The 25,181-nt window shown below is 41.8% G+C and overlaps 1 protein-coding gene and 1 pseudogene across 2 annotated transcripts in view; both read right to left on the bottom strand.

Annotated features, from left to right (window-relative positions):
• IDE (insulin degrading enzyme) overlaps positions 1-25,181 on the bottom strand; it is a gene marked incomplete in the record, with an annotated part of 108,753 nt that overhangs the window by 52,843 nt on the left and 30,729 nt on the right. For both annotated transcript variants that reach the window (XM_070057618.1, XM_070057620.1), the window contains 3 exon segments: positions 10,145-10,314; positions 13,897-14,104; positions 15,103-15,287. In XM_070057618.1, the coding sequence (XP_069913719.1) occupies positions 10,145-10,314; positions 13,897-14,104; positions 15,103-15,287 (563 nt within the window).
• Positions 6,507-7,379, bottom strand: LOC138845340 (SOSS complex subunit B2 pseudogene; annotated as a pseudogene).

Here is a 25,181-nt window from a genome sequence, read left to right as displayed (position 1 = left end):
GCTGTTCCACTTCCAATCCAGCTCTCTGCTGTGGTCTGGGAAAGCAGTGGAAGATGGCCCAAGTCCTTGGGCCCCTGCACCCACATGGGAGACCCGGAAGACGCTCCTGGCTCCTGGCTTTGGATCGGCACAGCTCCGGCCATTGTGACCAGTTGGGGAGTGAACCAGCAGAAGCAAGACTTCTTCCTCCCCCAACCCCCGCCTCTCCTAGCTCTGTGTAACTCTGACTTTCAAATAAATAAATAAATCTTTAAAAAAATTAGTGGCTTGAAATAACAAACATTTTAAAAAATTAACTGTAACCATTACAGTGAAAATTATTCAAGTTGAATTCATATAGTAATATACAGTTTTCAGTTACACATCCTAGATAATTACAGATACTGAGCCTCAAGTGAAAATCTAGGTACTTTATTTGAGAGATGTGTTTGTGGGTGTATGTGTGGTCAGAGTTTCTGAACACAATTCATAAAGCTTTATTAGCAAAAGTTAAGAAATGACTCTTGGGCCGGTGCCATGGCTCACTTGGTTAATCCTCTGCCTGCGGTGCTGGCATCCCACATGGGTGCCGAGTTCTAGTCCCAGTTGCTCCTCTTCCAGTCCAGCTCTCTGCTGTGGCCTAGGAAGGCAGTGGAGGATGGCCCAAGTGCTTGGGCCCTGCACCCACATGGGAGACCAGGAGGAAGCACCTGGCTACAATTTTGTAGCCCTCAAATTGCTATCATTCTTCTCTGTGTTCTCGCATTAACTGACGTCTGGCAAGAGTTTTTGTTTTGAGTCAGTGTGTTTGAAAGTTGTTTTCAGATTTCTGTGCTGAATCTGTCTCTACTGAATCCGTGTAAAGCTTTCCAAACCTCAAACTTCAGCCAAGAACCCCAGTTCCCACCAGTATTTTCCTCGGTGATTTAAAGTTTGACCTCTGATGTTGAGCATACTCAGTGTGAATCTTTGCTTTACCACTAACCAGTTGAGACACTCTGGCCAAGTGCCTTGATTTCCTTTTTTTTTTTTTTTTTTTATATATTTATTTGAAAGGCAGAGTTTCAGAAAGAGATATCCACTGAATCACTCCCCAGATGGCCACAACGACCAGGACTGGGTTGGGCTGGACTGAAGCCAGGAGCCAGGAGCTTCACCTGAATCTCCCATGTGGGTGCAGGGTCCCAAGCACTTGGGCCATTTTCTGCTACTTTCCCAGGTGCGTTAGCAGGGAGCTGGATCAGAAGATGAGCAACCAGGACACAAACTGGAACCCATATAGGATGCCGGTGTCTCAGGTGCCACAACTTCAGCCTTCTTAATTTCTTTAAGCCTCAGTTTGCTCTCTCATTAAAATGAGATTGTACATGTTAAGTGATTGGCAATACTTTTGACCATAATAATGCTCATTACATTATAGTAGGCTTCATCATAACAATGTAATAGATGATTGATAGCTGTGAAATGACATCAAGAGTCTGAAAAGGTCTTGTCATTGAAGTAGGCAGGCATACAGGTTAAAATAGATTAGGTTTGTGAGCTGGAAGACCACGCCTTCACCACACCCCTGTGTGACCTCATGCCCCTACCTGGCCACACCTGGGTGCCCACCAGCCAATCAGGTTAATTAACCACTCTCCTTTGGAAGTGGGTTAAAAGCCTGGGACAAGGTGTGTCCTGCCCTTCTTTTCTTTCCCCTGGCCTCTTGCCAGGAGGGGGCTGGTTGTAGCCCTGCACCTCCAGGGCACATGGCCTTCAGGCCTAGATGCTCCTCCACGCAGCTGTCCTGGTACTTGGTATGAACCCAGATTTACCTCTTTCTCTTAAAGCTCTCACTCTCCTATGCATCTTTCGCACTAAATAAGTTTAAAATGTACCATGCTACCTCGTTTATTTATGCCAGTATGTAGAATTCTTCTCTAAATATTAGGCAAGAACCCTCTCAGGCTTATTAATATTGGGGATTTATTAATAAGCATATGGTGATATCATATGGTACCCCAAATTCCGGTAACATGTAGCACCCCAGATGGCACTTCTGGGGGACTTCAAGGGGCCACATTTTCATATATATTTTAGGGAGTCATTTCTGATATCATGAGGAGTAAGAAGCTGCTTGAATAGCCAGTGATTTTGCTAAATTGACCGTAAAGCAGTACACTGTTAGAGAAATGCTGTTATTTTCTTTTTAAATTGAACCCCCCATGATCAGTGTCCACATGGTGTTTCCACTTCATTTATCATTCACGTGTTCCTTAGTTTTAGTTCTATCATTCCTGGATAAATTTGGAAGCTTTTTTTCTTGCCTGTTTTGGTAAGTTTTGTTTTTGGCTTGCCTCTCTATGGAATTAAAGTGGGAGCAGTCTGGATATTTTTAAAAGTAGGTTTGGAACATGAGAGGGAAAAATTTAGTTCTTCTTATTATTTAGTGATCTGTTTTTCTATACATGGCCCCCTAGACACTGTGGGAGCAACTGAGTTTAGTCAGCTGCTCAGGAAATGAAAGCAGGGAGACAAAGAATGAGATACAAAACAAGCACTTCTTGATATATAGGTAGAATGAAAGGACAGAGGGTGGAGCTGAATTTCAGGTAAAGGTGACATTTTTTTTCTTGCTTAGCTGTTACTTACTCTAGCATACTTGTAGCAAGTGCTGCAAGATTATAAATTAGTGCACCCAAATCTTCTCTTTCTCAGTTGACAAGTAATTTTTTTAGTTCCAGTACATGTAAAATGCATTAAAAAATATAAAGAAGTGTAGCCAGTGTCTTTGCGCTCCAGGTCCTTAAAGTTTACGGATGGAGGCAAGGCAAACCCAGGTCTTCAGTGGAGTCTAACCTAAGGTTTGGTTTTCCAATGCTGTATGCTTAGCATTTTATGTGAAATGCTTACTTTAATTCTCATAATAAGCCCAGAAGATACTTGCTGTTACTACTTCCATCTCGGATATGAGGAAACTAAGACATGAGACTAATTAGATACAAAGAGTCCTCAATTTTAAGTGCTGGAGCCAGGATCTGAATCCAGATTTGGAGTTTTTAACCACTGTTTTTGTTTATGTATGGCTCAATTTTTAGAAGCTGAGCACAGCAGGGAACCAACACGCAGTTAGGAAACGGGACATTACCAGCACTTCACTCCCCTTTGTATTCACTGTCCACTCCCCCTCCAAAGGGTAATCTCTAATAACCCAGATAGTTTGCCTATTTTTATGCTTTATATGAATGAAATCATACAATGTATACTACTGTATCTGGCTACTGTCATTCAACCTTAAGGTTGGACGGTTCATCTACATTTAATGATGGATTCATTAATTCTCTCTGCATATAGGTTTCATTGTGGTTTTTTTCACTCATTTTAATAATAGCATTGCCAGTATTTTGCAAATGATCCATGTCTTTATATTATTTAGAGTGTGTTCACTGTGTTTGTGTGTGTGTGTGTGTGTGTGTTTTGTTTTTGTTTTTTTACAGGCAGGGTGGACAGTGAGAGAGAGAGAGACAGAGAGAAAGGTCTTCCTTTGCCGTTGGTTCACCCTCCAATGGCCGCCGCGGCCGGCGCACTGAAGGCAGGAGCCAGGTGCTTCTCCTGATCTCCCATGGGGTGCAGGACCCAAGCACTTGGGCCATCCTCCACTGCACTCTCTGGCCACAGCAGAGAGCTGGCCTGAAAGAGGGCCAACCGGGACAGAATCCGGCGCCCGGACCGGGACTAGAACCCGGCGTGCCGGCGCCGCTAGGTGGAAGATTAGCCTATTGAGCCACGGCGCCGGCTGTGTGTGTGTTTTTAAAGGTTTATTTGGTTTGAAAACAACATCTAGAGTCTCCGGATAATTTTCAAGACTTCTGTAGTTTTGTGGGTGGTTTTTTCATGCAAACAGGTAAGGGTGGGTTTTATATTTTGTAGACGTTTTTGGTCCTACTTTAATGCTCTTTGTATGACAGTATGTAGGTAGTGTGTTAAGTTCTTCAAGAATCTCTCCTTAAAACTTTGAAGTTAATACTTTTGTGCAACTGTGTTTTGAGTAAAGCCATGACAGTGTTAAAAAAAATACAGTAAATACAGCACTCCCGGTCATTCTTCTATTTTTTTTATCCCATTTTTTCTGTGACTGCTGTAACTTTAGTTTTTGAAATGGAATTGCTTCAAATAAACTGAAGATTTGTTATAAAAAAAAAAAGGTTTATTAGTATGAAAAGCAGAGTTATAGACAGAGGGAGAAGAGTTAGATTTAACAATCCACTGGTTCACTCTCCAAATGGCTGCAAGGGGCAGGGCTGGGCCAGGTCAAAGCCAAGAGCCAGGAGCTTATTCTGGGTCTCCCATGTGGGTGACAGGGGTTCAAGTGCTTGGGCCACCTTCTGCTGCTTTCCTTGATGCATTAGCAGAGCTGGATTAGAAGTGGAGCGGCCAGGACTTGAACCAGGGCCTATTTGAGATGCCAGCAATGCAAGTGGCTGCTTAACCCATTATGCCACAGCACCACCACCACTCACTGTGTTTTAAAATGAACCCAAAGGGGTGGGCCTTTGGTGAAGCAGTTAAGACACCACTTGGGATGCCCACACCCCATAATGGAGTCCATGGGTTCAAGTCCTAGCTCTGGCTCCTATTCCAGCTTCCTGCTGAGAGCACCTTGGGAGGTAGCAGTAACAGCTCCAGGTAATTGGGTCTCTGCTGCCCATATGGGAGACCTAGACTGAATTACTGGCTCCTGACTTTGGCCTCAGTCCTGGCTATTATGGGCATCTGAGGATTTAATCAGTGATAAGATATCTATGTTGCTCTGCCTTTCAAATAAAGAATATAAAGATGAAAGAATAGACATTGGAATGGTAAGATATTCAGAAAAATAAAAATTAAGACAAAAATGAGCTATAATTTGTCAATTTGAAAGACTGAATTTCTAGAGAAAGCCATGATCTTGGCCTTGTAAGTTTTGGTTCGAAGCTTTTGATTTTTTTTAAACCAGCATATTGACCAGTTTGTAAACAGCAAATCAGATCACATTTAAACTAAAAATCTGATTTTGATCTAGCACATTTTTGAACATTTTTAAAAAGATTTATTTATTTTAAAGGTGGAAAGAGAGAGGGAGATGGGTCTTCCATCCACTGGTGCACTCCCCAGGGGACTACAATAGCTACGGCTGGACCAGGCTGAGGGTAGGATTCAGGAATTCCACTCCGGTCTTCCACATGGGTGGCAGGGGCACAAATACTTAGGCCATTGTCTGCTACCTTCCCAGGCACATTAACAGAAAGCTGGATCAGAAGCTGAGCAGCCAGGACTCACAATGCCATAACACCACTCCCTCCCCCTCGCTCCATCCCCTCCAGCCATTTCCCCACCCCATAACATTGTTGTCCATTGAAATAAAATCTACTTTCTCCTGATTTGGGTGTCAGACTGTGTCAGTCTTAAAATATACATTACAGGAATTTGTACTTGGCATTGCAAAAGACTTCAGAAGCTCTTAAGTACCAGTCTTCCAAGAACCGAGGCTTTCAGAATCTTCATTTATAAACAAGGGAAGCACCATCAACAGTCAGATTTCACCTTGATATGAAAGAACTTCAAACCATTCCCCAACAGAAGACATTTTATTTTTTCCTGAGGAGTTGGGACTCTGAATCATTTTTATTTATTTATTTATTTGACAGACAGTGAGAGAGAGAGAGACAGACAGACAGACAGACAGACAAAGGTCTTCCTTCCGTTGGTTCACTCCCCAAATGGCCACCACAGCTGGCGCTGCCCAAGCTCCTGGAACATCTTCCAGTACCCTCCTGGGCCACAGCAGAGAGCCGTCCTGGAAGAGGAGCAAACAGGACTAGAATCTGGTGCCCATATGGGATGCCGGCGCTGCAGGCGGAGGATTAACCAAGTGAGCCACTGCGCCAGCCCCCAGGACTCTGAATCATTTTAAGAGTACCTGAGGGGGCCAGTGCTGTAGCTTAGCGGGTAAAGCCACTGGCTGCAGTACCAACATCCCATATGGGCACCAGTTCGAGTCCCAGCTATTCCACTTCCAATCCAGCTCCCTGCTATAGCATGAGAAAGCAGTAGAAGATGGCCCAAGTGCTTGGGCTCCTGCACCCGCGTGGAAGACCTAGAAGAAGCTCCTGGCTCCTGGCTTCAGATCGGTGCAGCTCTGGCCCTTGCAGTCAATTGGGGAGTGAACCAGCAGATGGAAGACTTCTCTCTCTGCCTCTGCTTGTCTCTATGTAATTCCGACTTTCAAATAAATGTTAAAAAAAAAAAAAGCACTACCCTAATAAAGGAAATGTAGATTTCTTCTAAAAAGTACTGTTACTGTACAGATCACATTCTGTTCCATAATTCTGATAAAGAATCTGGTTTTAGTAGTAACACAAGAATTTAGTATGTTTTATTCCTTGTAAACATCTTAGTAGCAGTCACTCTAAAAAAGTCAATCATTCTTGGAGTCACAAATATTCAAAACACTGCTGTTAGCACTGACCAAGTTTGTGTGGAGTTTTATCTTTGGTTTGGTTGTAGAGTTTTTGTTTGTTTGTTTTGGTAGTTATTGCTTTAGTTGGCAATTATCTGGATGTAAAACATAAGAACATCTCCCACTAAGCCTCATGTTAATATTACAAAATTTATACAGAAGATACACACACAAAGGCTATAAAACTGATGCCTTAATAACTCATTCATGGGGCCATCGCTGTGGCGTAGTGGGTAAAACTGCTGCCTGCAGTGCCTGGCCATTGCTTCTACCAGCATATGAAAACTGGTATCCCTGTGACTCAGAGCCAATTGAACACCGCTTCCCACTGGTCCAAGTATACCTGTTCCCATATTATTATTTAAGGAATTATTCTTCTGTTCACTGTGTGTCCCTTTGCTCTGCTGTCCTCGATAATCTGGTTTGGGTTCAACGAAGCTTGGCAGTTCTGAATAAACCACACAAAACTCCCCAATTTTCTGAAGTTCACCGCCTCTTCCAGTATAAAGTGTCAGACATCCTTTCCACAAGGATGCAGTCCCTCTGACCAACTGAGTAACAGTCCCTGGATATCTAAGACCTCCAATCTCATCCCACACAGAAACAGTGATGCTGCCCCTATAAGCAGCTACTTCCCAGGATCTCACTTTGTGGCTGTCTTTGTTATTGGTCATGTGTCCTATCTCGAAGACAATAAAGATGACATTCAAGTTTTTCAGCCCAGGCTTAATATCTTTCACAAAAAAGAGGTAGGTCCTTGGGTCAAAGGGCATGGGCATCAATTTAACAGATATTGCCAAACTGCCTTAAAAAGTTGTTGAACCAATTTATTTTCCCACCAACAGTGTATGAGTTTTTGTTTTTCTTTATCATCACCTATACAACACTTGGATTCATCTGATTGTCAGTTACTAACACCCTAGTAGGTATAAGAAAGCACTGTGCTGTTTTACTTTGTATTTCCCCGATTATTAATAATTAGAACATCTTTTTAAATGTTTATTGACCATTAAATACCCTCTTTTGTGAAGATCATATTTATATCCTTTGCTTATTTTTATTTTATTCAATTTACTCATTTGAGAGGTAAAGAAAGAGACAGAAAGCAAGAGACAGAGGGCTCCCAAATAGCTGCAAAGGTGGAAGGACTTGGGCTGAAGCTGGGAGCCTGGAACACAACCCAGGTCTCCCATGTGGGTGGCAGGCACCAGTTACTTCAGCTACTGAAATTGTCCCTAGTCTGCATTAGCAAGAAGTTGGAGTTAAGAGCTGGAGGTGGAAATTGAAACCAGGGTAGGTGTTACGGCACAGTAGGCTGAGCTGTTGCATGGGATGCCAGCATCCCACACTGGAATACTGGTTCACATCCCAGCTGCTCTGCTTCCAATCCAGCTCTCTGGTTATGCTCCTGGGAAGCAGCAGATTATGGCTAAAAGTACATGGGCCTCTGCCATGCACGTGGAAGAACTAGATGGAGTTTCTGGCTCCTGGCTTCAGCCTGGCCCAGTCCCAACTGTTGCAGCCATTTGGGGAGTGAATCAGAGGAGTAGAAGTATCTCTTTCTCTCTTTTTTTTCTCTCTCTCCCCTTCTCCCACTCCCACTCTCTCCATCACTCTACCTTTCAAATGAATCTTTTAAAAAAAGAAAAAAATGCAGAGACCCTTTATTCCAAAAAATCTGATGCTAGCTTATGCTTCTAAAGTCAGAAAAACTTGACATTTGTATTACTTATACCACATTTTCTGTATTGTATACTGAGTGCGGCTCACTTATCTCTTAGCTGATTACATTACCTTGTACTTTGCTGACTAAACCACCTCACCTTACAGGTTATAAAAACAAGTAGGCACCCAAACAACACCCATGCACATAAGGTCATACAGCATACCTCTTTGCCCATCACCCCAGATGTTTTAAGATCGCTCCTTGCTGGACCTGAGGTAATATTACTCACTCTATTAATTGTATTTACTTCTGAAGGGTATGTGGTTGCTTCCTGATTACACTGATTATGATTTGTCAGCAGCGAGGCCACATTAGCAGAGCTAATAATATGTTTTGCACAACAGCAGCATTGTTGGTGTACTGAATGTACCAAATGAACTACTTTAGAGGATAACAATGATTTGGATGTAATGATTTCAAAGTTTGTTTTTTAAAACTCATATTCACTTTTTAACATACAATGTATACTGATGTTCTCCACAAAAAAAAAAAAAAAAAAAAAAAAAAAAAACCCACTTTCCAAACAATTTAGAATTACATAGAGACCACAATACTTATTTTATCACTGATGCTGATATTGAGTTCCAAGTGTTATAAAACTAAAGAATATTGTACCACTGCTTCTAACGGCAGTTTTTGAACTCATAATTCTGTAAAACTACGCTAATTTACCTGGCTGCTACTGGATATATCAGAATGGTATACAAACTTAAAGAAAGCCATCAAGACTCCCAAAATTAATTTATAAAATAAGCATAAATGTATAATACTTAATAATCTATGATATTATTTTTATGCAATTTAAAAAAAAAAAACTTTTATTTAACTAAAAGAGAGGCAGAGATAAACATAAAGAGAGAGAGATTAACCAACTAACCAAGAGCTCCCATCAGTTGGTTCACACTGAAAATGCCTACAACATTTAAAGCTGGGCCAGGGCTAAAGCCAAGAATTGGACCTAGGTACTCTGATGTGGGATGCAGGGGTTTAACCACTAGCCTAACTATCTACTCCCAATAAGCAATTTTATAATAACCTAAAACAGCATTTGAAAAGCATAGCAACCTGTTAACAATGATTAACTCTGGTGAGCAGATGAAGAAAAGGCAGACTTCTGTGTTTTTGCTTTTAATTTTTTACTTGGAATACTTTTGTGCTGCTTGAATATTTAAATAAAACAATTACATTTTAAGATGGGCATTTAGCACAGTGGTTAAGACACTGGGTAGGATGCTCAGGTGTCTGCATCTGATGCGTGGCTCTGGCCCAACTCCTGATTCCAACTTCCTGCTAATGCAGACCCTGGGAGGCAGCAGTGACTTACAAATATATGGGTTACTGCCACCCACATGGGAGAAGTGGAATGAATTCCCAGTTTCAGCCTGAACCAGTCCTGGCCATTGTGGAATGAACCAGCAGATGGGAGAGTGCTCACTCTCTCTGCCTTTCAAATAAATAAATAAAATAAATAAACACATTTTTTAAAAAGATACAATTATGCAACCAGGAATACCCACATTTATTTCATTCTACTCCCTGCTGCTGCTACCTGTTATCTCCTTCTAGGGGAACTGTAGCTCTGACAGAGCAGGGACCTTGTGTGTCTTCTACAGAGTTGTACCTTCTACAGAGCTGCCCCCAAGCAGACAACAGGCATCTGGAAGAGTACAGGTGGAGGTGGTGGGGGCACAAGTCAACAAGCCTTGAAGTGAGTCTTTAAAAAAGCACTTCCATTTGGAAGGTACATTTCAGAATAAAGGCATCTACTGCCTTCTCCCTCTGAAATACTGATTATTATTATTATTCACAACTCTTAACTGTATGGCTCCTTAAACATTTAGTAGAAATGGGGGGGTTCTAGAATCTTCTCTCCTTAACTGTAAATACAATACTGTGCATAGAAGCCAAGGGTTTAAATGAGGTCAAGGAGAAGTAATGCATAAAAGGTGCCATTGACAAACCTGTCCCAAATTTGCTGAAAGGGTGCTTGGGATTCCCGGTAGCTTTTTCAAGCTGAAAGAGTCTCCAGGCATCATTCATCACATTCTTCTCATGTTCCGAATCAACTGCGTTCACCTCTCTGTCTTTGCAACTTTCATCAAACAAGGGGCACAGGAAAAACTGTGCAAACCTAAGAGTACAAAACAGTATTAACAACTTGAAAGACATTATTTTTAGAAAGTGGCCTTTAAAAAATATTACTAAAATTTATTTGATAGAAAATACGAATTCTATAGAATCAGAAAAAAACAATGTTGTTATTAAAAATATATAAGTAACAGAAGAAAAAATATAATTTGGATATATGTATATTCAGAGTTGATATATCCCACAAACACTAAATAATCAGTAAAAATAAAAATAGATTAACACCAAAAGCCAAGGTGGATCTACGGAGACAGTAGCAGTCTTTTTATTTCAGATTTATAATTTCAGATGTCTATGAAAAACTTTGTTCTATGTAGCTAATTCTATTTAAAAAGAAAAAAGATGGTAGGTTTTCAGTAAATACATTTTTTTTTTTTTTTTTTTTTTTTTTTTTTTACAGGCAGAGTGGATAGTGAGAGAGAGAGAGACAGAGAGAAAGGTCTTCCTTTTGCCGTTGGTTCACCCTCCAATGGCCGCCACGGCTGGCGCACTGAGGCCAGAGAGCTGGCCTGAAAGAGGGGCAACCGGGACAGAATCCGGCGCCCCGACGGGGACTAGAACCTGGTGTGCCGGCGCCGCTAGGTGGAGGATTAGCCTATTGAGCCGCAGCGCCGGTCAGTAAATATATCTTAAGTTTACAGTTTTAGGTACAATTTCACTAAGGCTCAGGCACCTTAGGACAAACAAATTAAGCAACCTACTTTAAAAAGGCTCAATTTGAATTTTATTTTCTTCTAATAGAAAAAAAAAACAAACTTTAATTAGCAGAAAGAAACAACACTGTAAAAAAAAAAAAACCAGGGGTATGACATAACAGTTTGACTAAGCCATGATTATGGGCTTTTATGAAATAAGTATGATAAAGGGGTGGTGCTGTGGAGCAGGTAAAACCACTGCTTGCAATGCCAGCATCCCACATGGGTACTGGTTTGTGTCCCGGCTGCTCTACTTCCAATCCAGCTCCCTGCTAATGGCCTGGAAAAGCAGTGGAGGATGGTCTAAGTGCTTGGGCTCCTGCTACCCATGTAGGAGACCTGGAAGAAGCTCCTCGTTCCTCTTCAGCCTGGCCCAGACCCAGCCATTGCAGCCATCTGGGGAGTGAACCAGCAAATGGAAGAAGATCATTCTCTCTCTCTCTCTCTCTCTCTCTCTCACACACACACACACACACACACTCACTCCAACTTTCAAATAAATAAATAAATCTTAAAAAAATAATACTATGAATAGTCTGTACATTTTTAGTAAGTAGTGATTCAACAAGTAACAGGATATGTAACCTTAACAGAAGTAACTAATGAACTTTGCTTGAGGATATTCCTTTTTTAAAAAAATTAATTTATTTATTTGAGAGGCAGAGTTACCAACAGTGAGAGGGACAGACAGAGACAGAGGTCTTCCATCCGCTGGTTCACTCCCCAAATGGCTGCAACAGCCGGAGATGAGCCGATCCAATGCCAGGAGCCAGGAACTTCTTCCGAGTTTCCCACGCAGGTGCAGGGGCCCAAGGACTTGCCATCTTCTACTTTCCCAGGCCATAGGAGAGAGCTGGATTGGAAGAGGAGCAGCCAGAATCAAACCAGCGCCCACATGGGATGTCGGTGTCACAGGCGGAGGTTTAGCCTATTATACCACAGCAACGGCCCCAAGGCTATTCTTAATAATAGTACCAGGGGCCGGCGCTGTGGCATAGTGGGAAAAGCCACCACTTGCAGTGCCAGCATCCCATTTGGGTGCTGATTCGAGTTCCGGATGCTCCACTTCCTATCTAGCTCCCTGCTGATAGCCTAGGAAAGCAGTAGAAGATGGCCCAAGTCCAAGCTCCTGGCTCCTGTCTTCGGATCGGTGTAGCTCCAGCCGTTTTGGTCATTTGGGGAATGAACTAGCAGATGGAAGACCTTGGTCTCTCTCTACCTCTCTCTCTGCCTCTGCCTCTCTGTAACTCTGCCTTGCAAATAAAGAAATTAAGCTTTTAAAAAAAAATAAATAAGTAATAGTACCAAAGGTTAACTAAGACATCTTTAGCTAAAAAAAAATCAACTCTCCTATATTAGGCAGCAATTGAAGTCATGATCTCATGTAGTAATTCTTCTTAAGAAATTCACATCCCATCTTACAAGAATAAGACCAGAGCTCAGACAAAGGCAAGAGCAGAGGCTCTGAATGAGACTGCTATTCAGTGGGTCCAGGAGACTCCTGGATTTATAAACTTCTCAGTTACCAAACCACAAAGGTCAGCTGTCAAAAAGGCTATTACCATTACTTGTTACTGATTCTAAGCATTTATGTGAATATGACACTGTGCCAAATATTTTACACACACCAATCTATAAGGAAAACTCCATTTATCTGGAGTATAAAACCAAAAATATATGGAAACAAAGCTATTTCTATACATGCAACTTTTTTAACCTACCTTTTCCAGGCTGGAAAAAGTGCCTAACAGTTACATATCAAAGCTGAATTAGGCCCAAAAGAAGCATCATGTTTATGATACTGTATAATTGAGTTTTTTAAAAGATGCCCTTATAATAAGTGGATTTTACTAAGCGAGGGAAAACAGATCTATTATATGACCACCTGCTGTCTTCTATAAAGCAGGAAATGAAATTCATTGTATTATCCCAGGAAACTCATCAATGGAAGTCTTCTGGGAATACATATAAAAGATGATTATGCCTCAAAGCTGCTGCCCAAAGACTGAAACATAAAATAGAATGAGCAGAAAGACTACTTTGACCCAGCCACACAACTCAAACATATCTGTAAACATTCTTTGTGCTAAGGAATAAATGCAAACTATTTATTGAAAGAATACAATGTAGTATATAACTTTTTAAAAATATTAATTCAAGTGAGAAAACAAAGTTGATGAAAAACCGAAGTCAACTTCATTACAGATCCATCAAAAACTACAACTTGGTAACATAGAAAACTATAAAAATTCACCAAGAATAAGTGACACTTTAAAAAAGTGAATCCAATCACTAATTCAACAACAAATGAGAAATTACTGGCAGTATAGGAAACTGACCAAGAAACTGAACTGGCCTAATGGAGCTTGCTCCAGAATGCACCTTCAAAGTATCCCCAGGGTAAAAACAGCAGGAACATTCTGTACCCACTGGGTAACCTTGAGAAGCAAGGAACTGAGAGAGAATAGAATACTTAAGGTCAAGCTTCTAGAATACTTAAGGTCATACTTCTAGAACAGGAAGTATGACTGAAAAGATATCCATGATGCTATTATAGGTTATTCTTCATCATGTGCTTCATAGGAAACAGTAGTTAGAATGGAAAGCACTGGTTGGAATTTTATAAGCCAATAAAATATTTGGTAGGCCTAAAGGCCAATTTAAAGTCATGCCATTATTTTTCCTTTACCACAAGGTAAACAGATGATATGACTCATTATTTTGTCTTTCTCATAACACACAGGGAAAAACAGCAAACTACAGCTCATCAAACTACAAAACCATAAAAACATCTTTGTAAAAATAATTATTATTAATATTAATGTGGTAAGTGCATAAAGTTGGATAATTCAGAGGACATTCAGCATTACCTATCGAGGGCACCTTCTAGGTGTTCATGGGAAACATCAAAATAGTAGTTGGTATGCTCTCCACTAGTAAAGGCATTAGAACTTCCTGCATGCTCACTGAGAAACTGGCTGTATTCATTTTCTTTAGGGTATTTCTTTGTTCCCAAAAACAGCATGTGTTCACAAAAATGACTTAAACCAGCAATATTTGGAGGATCTGACAATGAACCTGAAAAAGAAAACACATATATAATAAGTCATTTGTTTATGTTGAAGAAGAGCAAGTACAGATGAATTACAGATGATCTAGAATTCTTGTCAGTAGAACCCCAAGCACACAATCAGAGAAAGCTAAGTACAGGCTGCTATAAAATGGGATTATTTAAAAGGTAAACCCTTAGTCAGAAGATCTGAATTCTAGCCCCACTCTTGACATTAATTACTTGGTGACACTGAGTGATTTATTTTACTTCTATGGACATTAGTTTCCTCACACAAGGGAGAGAAAAAATGAGTTGAATTCATGTTTCATAGGAATTAGAACTTTCTAATCATGGCTTTATTTATTACAAAAGACCATAGGGCACAATGCTAAGAGCATGGGTTGGGGGGCAGCAGTGCTATAGCTACGAAACCTTAAGCACAATCCTTTATCTGTTTCACCTCAGTCACTTCTATATACACCTAACAGAGGGCTGTGTGAGCACTGATTAGAAGATATTTGCAAAGCAGTCTACATGACTGGATGCAATGGTTATCTGCTCAATCTCCCTCAATTCTAAAATATCACCGAGTTAAATAAAAAGTTTTTATTAAAAAATATGAAAAGAGAAACACTGCCTCAGTAAATGCATATACAGATAAGAAGCTACCTTACTGAAGTAGTATTAAATATGGAAGAAATATGCACACAAGAATCTATGAATATAAATTATGTGAACCAAAGTGAAAAAAATCAGAATTATCTTGTAAAGGATGGGAATGAATTTCTTTGTTGCTGGGTCAACTTAGGTGGGAACCTAATAAGATAGTTTCAGTACCTATTAAAGATTACTTGAATTAGATGCCTATAGTTTGCCAATAGCTGAAGAGGGTTCTGGTACAAAGTAATATACATCAAATAGCAACTTCTGGATCTTTATTTGCATTCATGTGGAAAGTTCTAGTAAATATCAACATTAGGTCAATGAAACTGAACAAAGCTGAATTCACAGTTTCACACTGTACCTATATGTACATCAAGTGCAGCTGACGACTTATCCGTGGTGGGATCACTGATGAGAAGCACTTTGATTCCATTGGCCAGCTCTAGCCCACGGTATTCTCGCTTGTCTTCAGGAGACTTGATAATATTATTTCCTATTCTCTTGATAGCTGGATTATTCATTTTGCTGTAAGTCTTTTTTTGGAAACTGAAAAGAAAAAGATTATTAACTGTTGGACTGTGACTACTTTTCTTTTTCAAATTTATATTAAGAGACAGAGCAAGAGAGAGCTCTTATTTACTAGTTCATTCCCTAAATGCCTGCAACAGCCAAGATCTAAAGCCAGAAGCCAGGAACTTAACCCAGGTCTCCCACGTGAGGAGCAGGGACACAACCACTTTAGCCATCACCTCTGCCTCCCAGGATCTGTATTAACAGGAATCAGGAGTCAGAGCTAAGCACTGAACTCTGACACTCAGAGTGAGACGCAGGGGCCCAAATGGTAGCTTAATCATCAAGTAATTAATCATTAAGTTAAACATCTATCCCTGCTTTATTATTTTTTTAACAGGACAAAGAATGACATGAAGCAAACCCATGTTATGCAATATTACATTTTTAAAAACCTAGAGGAAACTTTAAATCCTATCTGCAAAGTGTAGCCATTCCTCTCCCCCATCCTTCATTTTTTCAGAGAAATACATTGCTTTTGCACAGCCATACTTGTATCTAGAAGAGCACATGGATGAGGATTTGAGACCAGGTGGGCTGGGCCATGAGTTAGTGTGTTGACCTAGAATCACAGAATCGACTATTACTAATAACTACATTTATACATTTTAGATCTATCAGCTAGAGTGAGTGGGCTAAGAGTTTGTGTATGAACTATTACTGGGTTGGCCTAAATATGACTCAATCTGATGATATTCAAAGATAGGGCAGATCTGCAACTAATGGGTCTGATATGCACATGCTCAGATCATAGGGGAGGGGCCGTATTGTAGAGTTAGATGGGTAAAGCCATCACCTGAGATGTCGGCATCCAACAAAGATACCAGTTCATGTCCAGGCTACTCCACTTCTGATCCAGCTCCCTGCTAATGGCCTGGGAAAAGCAGCAGAGGATGGCCCAAATGCTTGGATCCTTGCTACTACCCATGTGGGAGACCGGGAAGAAGCTCCTGGCTCCTGGCTTCAACCTGACCGGTCTTAGCTGTTGCACTATCTGGGAAGTAAACCAACAGATGGAAGATCGACCGATCTCTCTCTCTCTCTCTCTCTCTCTCTCTATATATATATATATATATAACTCTCTCTCTGTATATATATAAAACTCTCTCTATATATATATACATATATATATATAAAACTCTGACATTCAAATAAATAAATCTCCCAAAATTAAAAAAGATCATAGGAGATACCTGATACCCTCCAATGAGGAACAATCCTGAGAAATGTGAAGTCTTAATACATAATAAGAGGCTACACTATGAAACCAGCAAAAGCAAGAACACAAAACACAAACAAAAAGTTGGAAGGAACTGAAGTCATTTTTGTAATCTGCCTAAGAGTTGAATGCCAGGGCAGCAGCAGTTTGGCATTCATTATGGAAATGTTAGATAAATTCTCTTGCAAAGGACTTCCTCTAGCAGACTTGTTCCATTTTCTCTAGGAAGGTTAGAGTTACAGTGATGAGAAAGGACTCTGAACACACACAATTTTTTTAAAGATTTATTTATTCAGGGTCGGCACTATGGCACAGCGGGTTAAACTCTCAGCTGCAGTGCTGGCATCACATATGAGTTCCAGTTCAAGTCTCAGTTACTCTACTTCTAATCCAGCTCCCTGTAAATGTGCCTGGGAAAGTAGCAGAAGATGGCCCAAGGGCTTGGGTTCCTGTATCCATGTGGGAAACCCCAAAGAAGTTCCTGGCTCCTGGCTTGGGTATGGCCCAACCCTGGTCATTGTGGCCACTGGGGAATAAACCAGCGGGTGGTAGATTCTGTCTTTCCCTCTCTCTCTGTAACTCATTCAAATGAATAACAAGATTTATTTATTCATTGAAAGACAGAGTTACAGAGACAGAAGGAGAGACAGAGTGAGAGAGAGCTTCTGTCCATGGTTCACTCACTCCTCAAATGGCTGTAATGGCTGGGGCTGGGCCAGGCCAAAGCTGGGCTGGGCTGAAGCTGTGAGCCAGGAGCTTCTTCCAGGTTTCCCACATGGGTGGCAGGGGGCCAAATACTTGGGCATTTCTGCTTCTTTCCCAGGTGAATTTATAGGTAACTAGATCAGAAGTGGAGCAGTCAGGACTTGAACTGACATCCATATGGAATACTGGTGTCACAGGCAGTGGCTTAACCCACTAACACAACAGCAGCCCCAACACACAAAATCTTTCTCTCTCTCTTTTTTTTTTTTTTTTTTTTTTTTTTTTTTTTTTTGACAGGCAGAGTGGACAGTGAGAGAGACAGAGAGAAAGGTCTTCCGTTTTGCCGTTGGTTCACCCTCCAATGGCCACCAGGGCTGGCCCGCTGAGGCCAGCGCACCGCGCTGATCCGAAGGCAGGAGCCAGGTACTTATCCTGGTCTCCCATGGGGTGCAGGGCCCAAGCACTTGGGCCGTCCTCCACTGCATGCCCTGGCCACAGCAGAGAGCTGGCCTGGAAGAGGGGCAACCGGGACAGAATCCAGCGCCCTGACCAGGACTAAAACCCGGTGTGCCAGCGCTGCTAGGTGGAGGATTAGCCTATTGAGCCGTGGCGCCGGCACAAAATCTTAATAAGGGTGTTGTTTGGGGGCCAGCGTGGTGGCACAGTAGGTTAATCCTCTGCCTGCAGCGCCAGTGTCCCATGTGGGCGCTGGTTCTAGTCCCGGCTGCTCCTCTTCCAGTCCAGCTCTCTGCTGTGGCCCTAGAAGGCAGTAAAAGATGGCCCAAGTGCTTGGGCCCCTGCACCTGCATGGAAGACTGGGAAGAAGCACCTGGCTCCTGGCTTCAGATCAGCACAGCTCCAGCCGTTGCGGCCATTTGGGGAGTGAACCAACGGGAGGAAGACATTTCTCTCTGTCTCTCCCTCCCACTGTCTGTAACTCTACCTCTCAAATAAATAAATAAAATCTTTTTAAAAAAATGGTGTTGTGGCCGGTGCCGCGGCTCACTAGGCTAATCCTCCGCCTAGCAGCGCCGGCACTCCGGGTTCTAGTCCCGGTTGGGGCGCCGGATTCTGTCCCGGTTGCCCCTCTTCCAGGCCAGCTCTCTGCTGTGGCCAGGGAGTGCAGTGGAGGATGGCCCAGGTGCTTGGGCCCTGCACCCCATGGGAGACCAGGAGAAGCACCTGGCTCCTGGCTCCTGCCATCGGATCAGCGCGGTGCGCCGGCCGCAGCGCGCCGGCCGCGGCGGCCATTGGAGGGTGAACCAACGGCAAAGGAAGACCTTTCTCTCTGTCTCTCTCTCTCACTGTCCACTCTGCCTGTCAAAAAAGAAAAAAAAAAAGAAAAAAGAAAAAAAATGGTGTTGTTTAGTATTAGTGCAGAGAAATGATATTAAAGAATTTTTAGTGTATATATATTTTTTGGCAGTGAAGTAGATGTTACTTAAGTTGATACTGGGTACTGCTTAAGAGAAAAATTGAACCTGCTATTATTGGTAGGTTAATATAAAACTCAGGTAAAGCCAAAATCATATCTGAAACTACAGAGGAAAAATGAACCTGTACTATCACATGTCAACACTTCTTATTTGTAAGACAAAAAATGTAGATCTGACTGCTCCCAAAAGACTGACAGCCAGATTTAATGGTAAACCAGAGTGGACATGAATACCCAAAACGGGCATGAATAAGGAGTACAATTGTTTTAAGTAAAATATTTTTTGTGGGGCTGGCATTGTAGTGTAGCAGGTAAAGCCGCACCTTTCACATTGGCATCTCATATGGGCACCGGTTTGTGTCCAGGCTGCTCTACTTCCGATCCAGTTCCTTGCTAATGGCCTGGGAAAAGCAGCCCATGCTACCCGTGTAGGAGACCTGGATGAAAATATCAGCTCCTTGCTTCCACCTGGACCAGTCCTGGCTGTTGCAGCTATCTGAGGAGTGAACCAATGGATGGAAGATCTCTCGGTGTCTCTGTTTCTCCACTCTCTGTAACTCTGGCTTTCAAATAAATAAGTAAATCTTTAAATATATATTTGTGTTAAAATCTCTACAGATTAAGGGAGAGAAAAATCTAGCTTGATTTTTCTCAGAATACCTTCTTCTCTGAAATCATCTTTAACTATTTTTCTAATCTGAACAATAACTGATAAACCAAAGAGGTTTGCCCCTAATGAGACTGTCACCCAGACCTTCTTTTGAGAAGACAGTGTTTAGAATTTTAATTATCTAAACTGTAGATCACATTAAATATATATATTCTGCTTTTTTTTTTTGAAGATTACATAGTGTTTTACAGATAGTCCCAATGGTCTTGCCCTGCTTATAGGAAAAATACTTTCTTAAAAAACAAAACAAAATACTAGCATTTTGGAGGATATAAGGCCACTATTGGAAAACTGAAAAGCAATTTGGAAGGGAAAAAGCTATTATTAGTAAGTTTTATCTACTTCATTAGCCATAAGATACTTAAGTTCAATATCAAAGAGAGATTAAATTCCTGAGTGCAAAGTATAAAAGAAAATAATGTTTTGTGGTTACAAAACAGTAACAAAAATTCTCAGGATCACAGGAAATGGTCTTTTCAATACTCCAAAGAGGGGCACAAGGAACCTCAAGGTATTCTGAAACTGCAACAGCTGCCTATAGCACATAGTTTATTTCAAAAACCTCAACTTGACCTCAACATACTCTAGTATTTAAAAATTGAACTCCCCTCTTGCAGCAATGCAGTAAGCCACAACAGAGCCTCCAGGAAGACCCTCAACAAGAAGCACAGCATTAAAGGGTGGCAGCAAGAAGTCTAGTGTGCACCACTGAAAGAACTAAACCCTCGTTCCCCTGGAGGAAGGCGGGTGGGCTTCTAGGTGGGAGCAAAGCAAACACATTTATTCCAGTGCCACTGTTCATCTTCAATTCCTCTATTGTGCTCCTCTCAACTAGTCTGATTTAGGGGAACCAAGGATTACAAATGATCAAACTGTGGGCCGGGCACTTGGTGGAGCAGTTGAAACACCAGCTGGGACTCCTGCCTTCCATATAGAGTACTTCACTTCAAGTCCCAACCCCGCCCTTGATCCCAGCTTCCTGATACTGGGCACTCTGGAAGGCAGGGGGTAATGAACTGCTCAAGTTACTGGGTCTTGGCCACCTAAGTGGGAAACCGGGATTGAGCGTTCAGCTCCCAGATTTGGTCAGGTTCAGCAGTGGCTGCTGCAGACATTCTGGGAGTGAACCAGCTGATGGGAGATCTCTGTCTCTGTTTCCCTTTCAAATAAATAAATAAATAAATACATTTTTAAATGGTTAAAATGTGATGATGGTAGTAGTAGTGAAGCTCTAAAATTTCTGTCTTATCTATAACTGTAGAAGGAAGATGAAATACAGTTTACTTGGGTAGCATCAACTGTCTTATCCTGTCAGAGGTATAAAACCTCATTATTAAATATAACCACTTCAACTTTTTTTCAGGTTTCAACTTCTCTTGTCCAGATTTTAAGTTTATTAGACAAAAAATATTTAGATTGTAAAATATTAAGATTCAGATAGACAGAACAGCATGAGATTGGAACCTCTGGCCTAATAAAAAGCATTTATAAATGATAACAGTCCATCATACGCATGGACAGAACTTATTTGGACATTGAAGCTGTGCCTGATTAAGAGCCCTGGAGTGGTTGAGAGTAAAAAGATGAATTTATGTATAAGTTACACATAAAAATTAGCCCAATTACTTTCAGACATTTATATATTAAAGCAAGAACAGATATAAATTTCTAAGCTGGCAATGCTCCCTAATCAAATACATTGACTTCTTAAGGAAATAAAAGCCAAAAAACACAGTGGCAACATTTTCAAACAAGAACCCGTCCCAGCAATTCATATTCAATAGTCAGCGTATACCTACTGCATATCTATCAACACTTCAGACAAAGATTTGATTCTCACCTCTGGAGAACTGAAGGAAATAGCTAGGAACTCTCTGGTGATGAATTCATCAACAGCCTGCCTGTCTGTATTTATATTTATACTCATGACATCACATGACTATCTGGCTCAGCTACCTCATTAGCATAAGACTTTAAGATGTATTTATTGCAAATGTTCTCCAACAAGCAAGCATTCTGACATTTTAGATGACAAGTTAATGTTAACACCAATGCTTTCGCAGACATGTATTTGATATTTTTGACTTGTCAAAGTCAAATTTTTAGGAGCAATAAAATTACTTTCAATGTTAGGGACATTATCATACATTGGAAACTTCACAAGGCACAGAACTGTCACTTTTCAGCAATCTGATACACTGAAGAGATGGTTAATAACTACTACATATTCTGTCATTTCTTTCATGATTGAAAACAATGACTAAAATCACAGAAGGTAAAAGCCGCAAGAGCGGTTGTACTGCTATGTCCTTTGTAATTCATGAACTGGCAGCACTGCCACCTCCTGGCAGCTTGTAAAAAATGATAAATATCAGACTCGCCAAAAAACTACTAAGCCAGAATCTGCATTTTAACAAAATCTCCAGGTGGACTGGTTCCCTCTTCTTTCCTACAAAGAAATTGAAACTCAGGGGGCTTAAACCACCTGCCCAAGATTTAACTTCAAAAAGTCACAATTAGAACTCAGGCCTTAACTTTCAGCATCATTTTGCATAACTAAACAAATATTTAAGGAGGCCTATATCTGGTGGGCTTTGTGGTACAGCTGACTAGGCTGCCACCTACTATGCCTCTCATATGGGTGCCAGTTAAGAGTCCAGGCTGCTCTAATTCGGATCCAGCTCCCTGCTAATGTGCCTTGGAAAGCAGCAGCAGATGGCCCAAGTGCTTGGGCCCTTACACGCACATGGGAGACTCGGATAAAACTCCTGGCTTCCAGCTTTGGCTTTTTTTTTTTTTTTTTTTTTTTTTTGGACAGGCAGAATGGACAGTGAGGGAGAGAGACAGAGAGAGAAAGGTCTTCCTTTTGCCGTTGGTTCACCCTCCAATGGCTGCCGCGGCCGGCCGGCGCGCTGCGACCGGCGCACCGCACTGATCCGATGGCAAGAGCCAGGTACTTATCCTGGTCTCCCATGGGGTGCAGGACCCAAGCACTTGGGCCATCCTCCACTGCACTCCCTGGCCATAGCAGAGAGCTGGCCTGGAAGAGGGGCAATCGGGACAGAATCCGGCGCCCCGACCGGGACTAGAACCCTGTGTGCCAGTGCCACAAGGCGGAGGATTAGCCTAGTGAGCCGCAGAGCCGGCCCAGCTTTGGCTTTTGACCACTGTGGCCAATAGGAGGGTCAACCAGCAGACGGAAAATCTCTCTCTTTCTCTCTTTCTCTGTAACTCTGCATTTCAAACACATAAATTAATCTTAAAAAAGCATGGGGGGGTGCCTATTAAGATCAGGTACTGCACCATGCATGTTGGCCACAAACAGGAGTATACCAGAGCCCTTTATCTGAAGGAGACCAGTCTAATGACAAAGACAGACATGAAAACAGGTCGTTATCGTTTACCTCTGGTGACAAAGTTGTGCCAGGGCACTATGGGAATAACAAAGTGAGACATCTAACCCTGTCTCAAATAGCAGAGGAAGTGAGTAGAGAATGCCAGATCCTGGCTTCGGATCAGCTTAGCTCTAGCCGTTGTGGCCCTCTGGGGGAATGAACCAGCTGATAGAAGACCTCTTTCTCTCCCTCCCTCTCTCCCTCTCCCTCTCCCTCTCTCTCTCTCTCTCCCTCTCTCTCTCTCTCTTTGTAACTCCACCTATCAAATAAAAAAATAAATCATAAAAAAAAAGGCAAAGGGACAATCAAAGTAGGAGGGAATGCCTGAGCAAAGCCTGGTGGTGAGAAGAAAGTATAAGGATTATGGTGGAAAAACAAAATGATCAGTGTTTAATGGAACTACAACCAGATCTCCAGTTAAAGATCATGGACCAAGATACGCTCACGGATGAATTTTCAGGTTTGCAAAAACAAATCCTCAAATACAAAGTCTTTTCCAAATTTCCCCAGGAAGAAATGCTATTATATAAATAATTTTTTATTCAGATAAACTTTTACAGTCCTGTTTTTTTCTTCTCATAGCTCTTAGACTGTTTCACAGCCTACTTAATAGATCGGGAAATTTTATTTTGCTTTTTGCTCCCTTACCACCCCCACCTTACTTGACACATTTAGAGTCAGACCTGATTTAGAAATGATAACCTATAAGACCAAACAGGTGAGTGATCATGCTAATAGAATTACAAACACAAACGCCCTTCTGTGGAATCCACCACCCACTCAAAACCACAGGTGCAGGTGAGGCCTATGGTACTCCTGAACGTGGAGGAGGAGCCCAGGAAGAAAAGGCTTGAAAACAGAACCACACCACAGACCATCCCTGCTTCCCCAGAGAAAGCAAAGCTCGGTGGTTAAGTCACTTGCCTGAGGGCAGTCACGCAGCTGACTTGTGGCAAAGCTGGAACCACAGAGAAAGAGGAAGTGTGGGAAGGGGAGGAGCAGAGTGGAACTGACGGAAATGAGAGATGGCTTTCTTTTCCAGCATCTGGGTACCAGCCTCACATCTGGGTACCTGGCCCCATTCTCTTCCCTAACAGCCCCAAACAACAACAACAAAACAAAAATCAAAGTAGGTCAAACAAATACTTCCAGGAAAGTTTTCCATTTTTCACTTCTTCTTTCCTTTCTAACACAGAGATAGGTAGTGGAAAGAGTCTGGAGAATGCCTCTAATATGTCACAGGAATCCCTGGGTTGAAACTGTGTCTCACTACACACTGTCCAGGAAAAGGAAAACATGTGGCAGAATGAAATGGATAAAAGGTCTAAAGAGAAGGGTCTTATACAGAACTATCTCATGTATGAAACAGAACATGAAAATAATTACTACATGTGGGTATGGCTTATTAATAATTACATACATGTGGGTATGGCTTATTTTTGAAAAGTATGCATTAAACCACATGAACAGGAAAAAATGAGAAATATAATCAAGTTGGTAGATGAAGAAACAGTAATTAAATTCAACAACTACACAATGTCTTTAAAAAGGAGTCAGTAGGGGCCGGCACCGTGGCTCACTTGGTTAATCCTCTGCCTGCGGTGCCAGCATCCCATATGGGCACCAGGTTCTAGTCCCAGTTGCTCCCCTTCCAGTCCAGTTCTCTGCTGTGGCCCTGGAGGGCAGTGGAGGATGGCCCCAGTGCTTGGGTCCCTGCACCTGCATGGGAGACCAGGAGAAGCACCTGGCTCCTGGCTTCAGATTGGCGCAGCTCCGGCCATTGTGGCCATTTGGGGAGTGAACCAATGGAAGGAAGACCCTTCTCTCCGTCTCTCTCTGTCTATAACTCTACCTGTCAAATAATTAAAAAAATAAATAAATAAAGAGAGAGAGAGAGAGAGTCAATAAAGAAATAACAGGGGGAAACTATCCATCTGAAAGAGTATCTATAAAAGCTAGTTATTGGAGCCGGCACGGTGGTATAGCAGGTAAAGCCTCTGCCTGCAGTGCCGGCATCCCATGCGGCTATCGGTTCAAGTCCCAACTGCTCCATTTCCAATCCAGCTCTCTGCTATGGCCTGGGAAAGCAGTGGTAGCTGGCCCAAGTCCTTGGGTCCCTGCACTGGTGTGGGAGACCCAGAAGAAGCTCCTGGCTCCTGGCTTCCAAGCGGCTCAGCTCCAACTGTTGCAACCATTTAGGGAATGAACCAGTAGATGGATGCCTCTCTGTAACTCTACCTTTCAAATAAAATAAATATATCTTAAAAAAACTAATTATCATACTCAATGTGAAATAATACAAGACTCCAATCCCCCATGAACAGGATGCCACTATCATTTATTTTTTTTTAAGGGATTTATTTATTTATTTGAAAGTCAGCGTTACAGAGAAAGAGACAGAGATCTTCCTTCCTCTGGTTCACTTCTCAGATGACCATAACAGCCT

The sequence above is a fragment of the Oryctolagus cuniculus genome, chromosome 15 (genome assembly GCF_964237555.1).
Source record: "Oryctolagus cuniculus chromosome 15, mOryCun1.1, whole genome shotgun sequence".
NCBI lineage: Eukaryota > Metazoa > Chordata > Mammalia > Lagomorpha > Leporidae > Oryctolagus > Oryctolagus cuniculus.
This window is presented reverse-complemented; position numbering and strand designations above follow the sequence as displayed.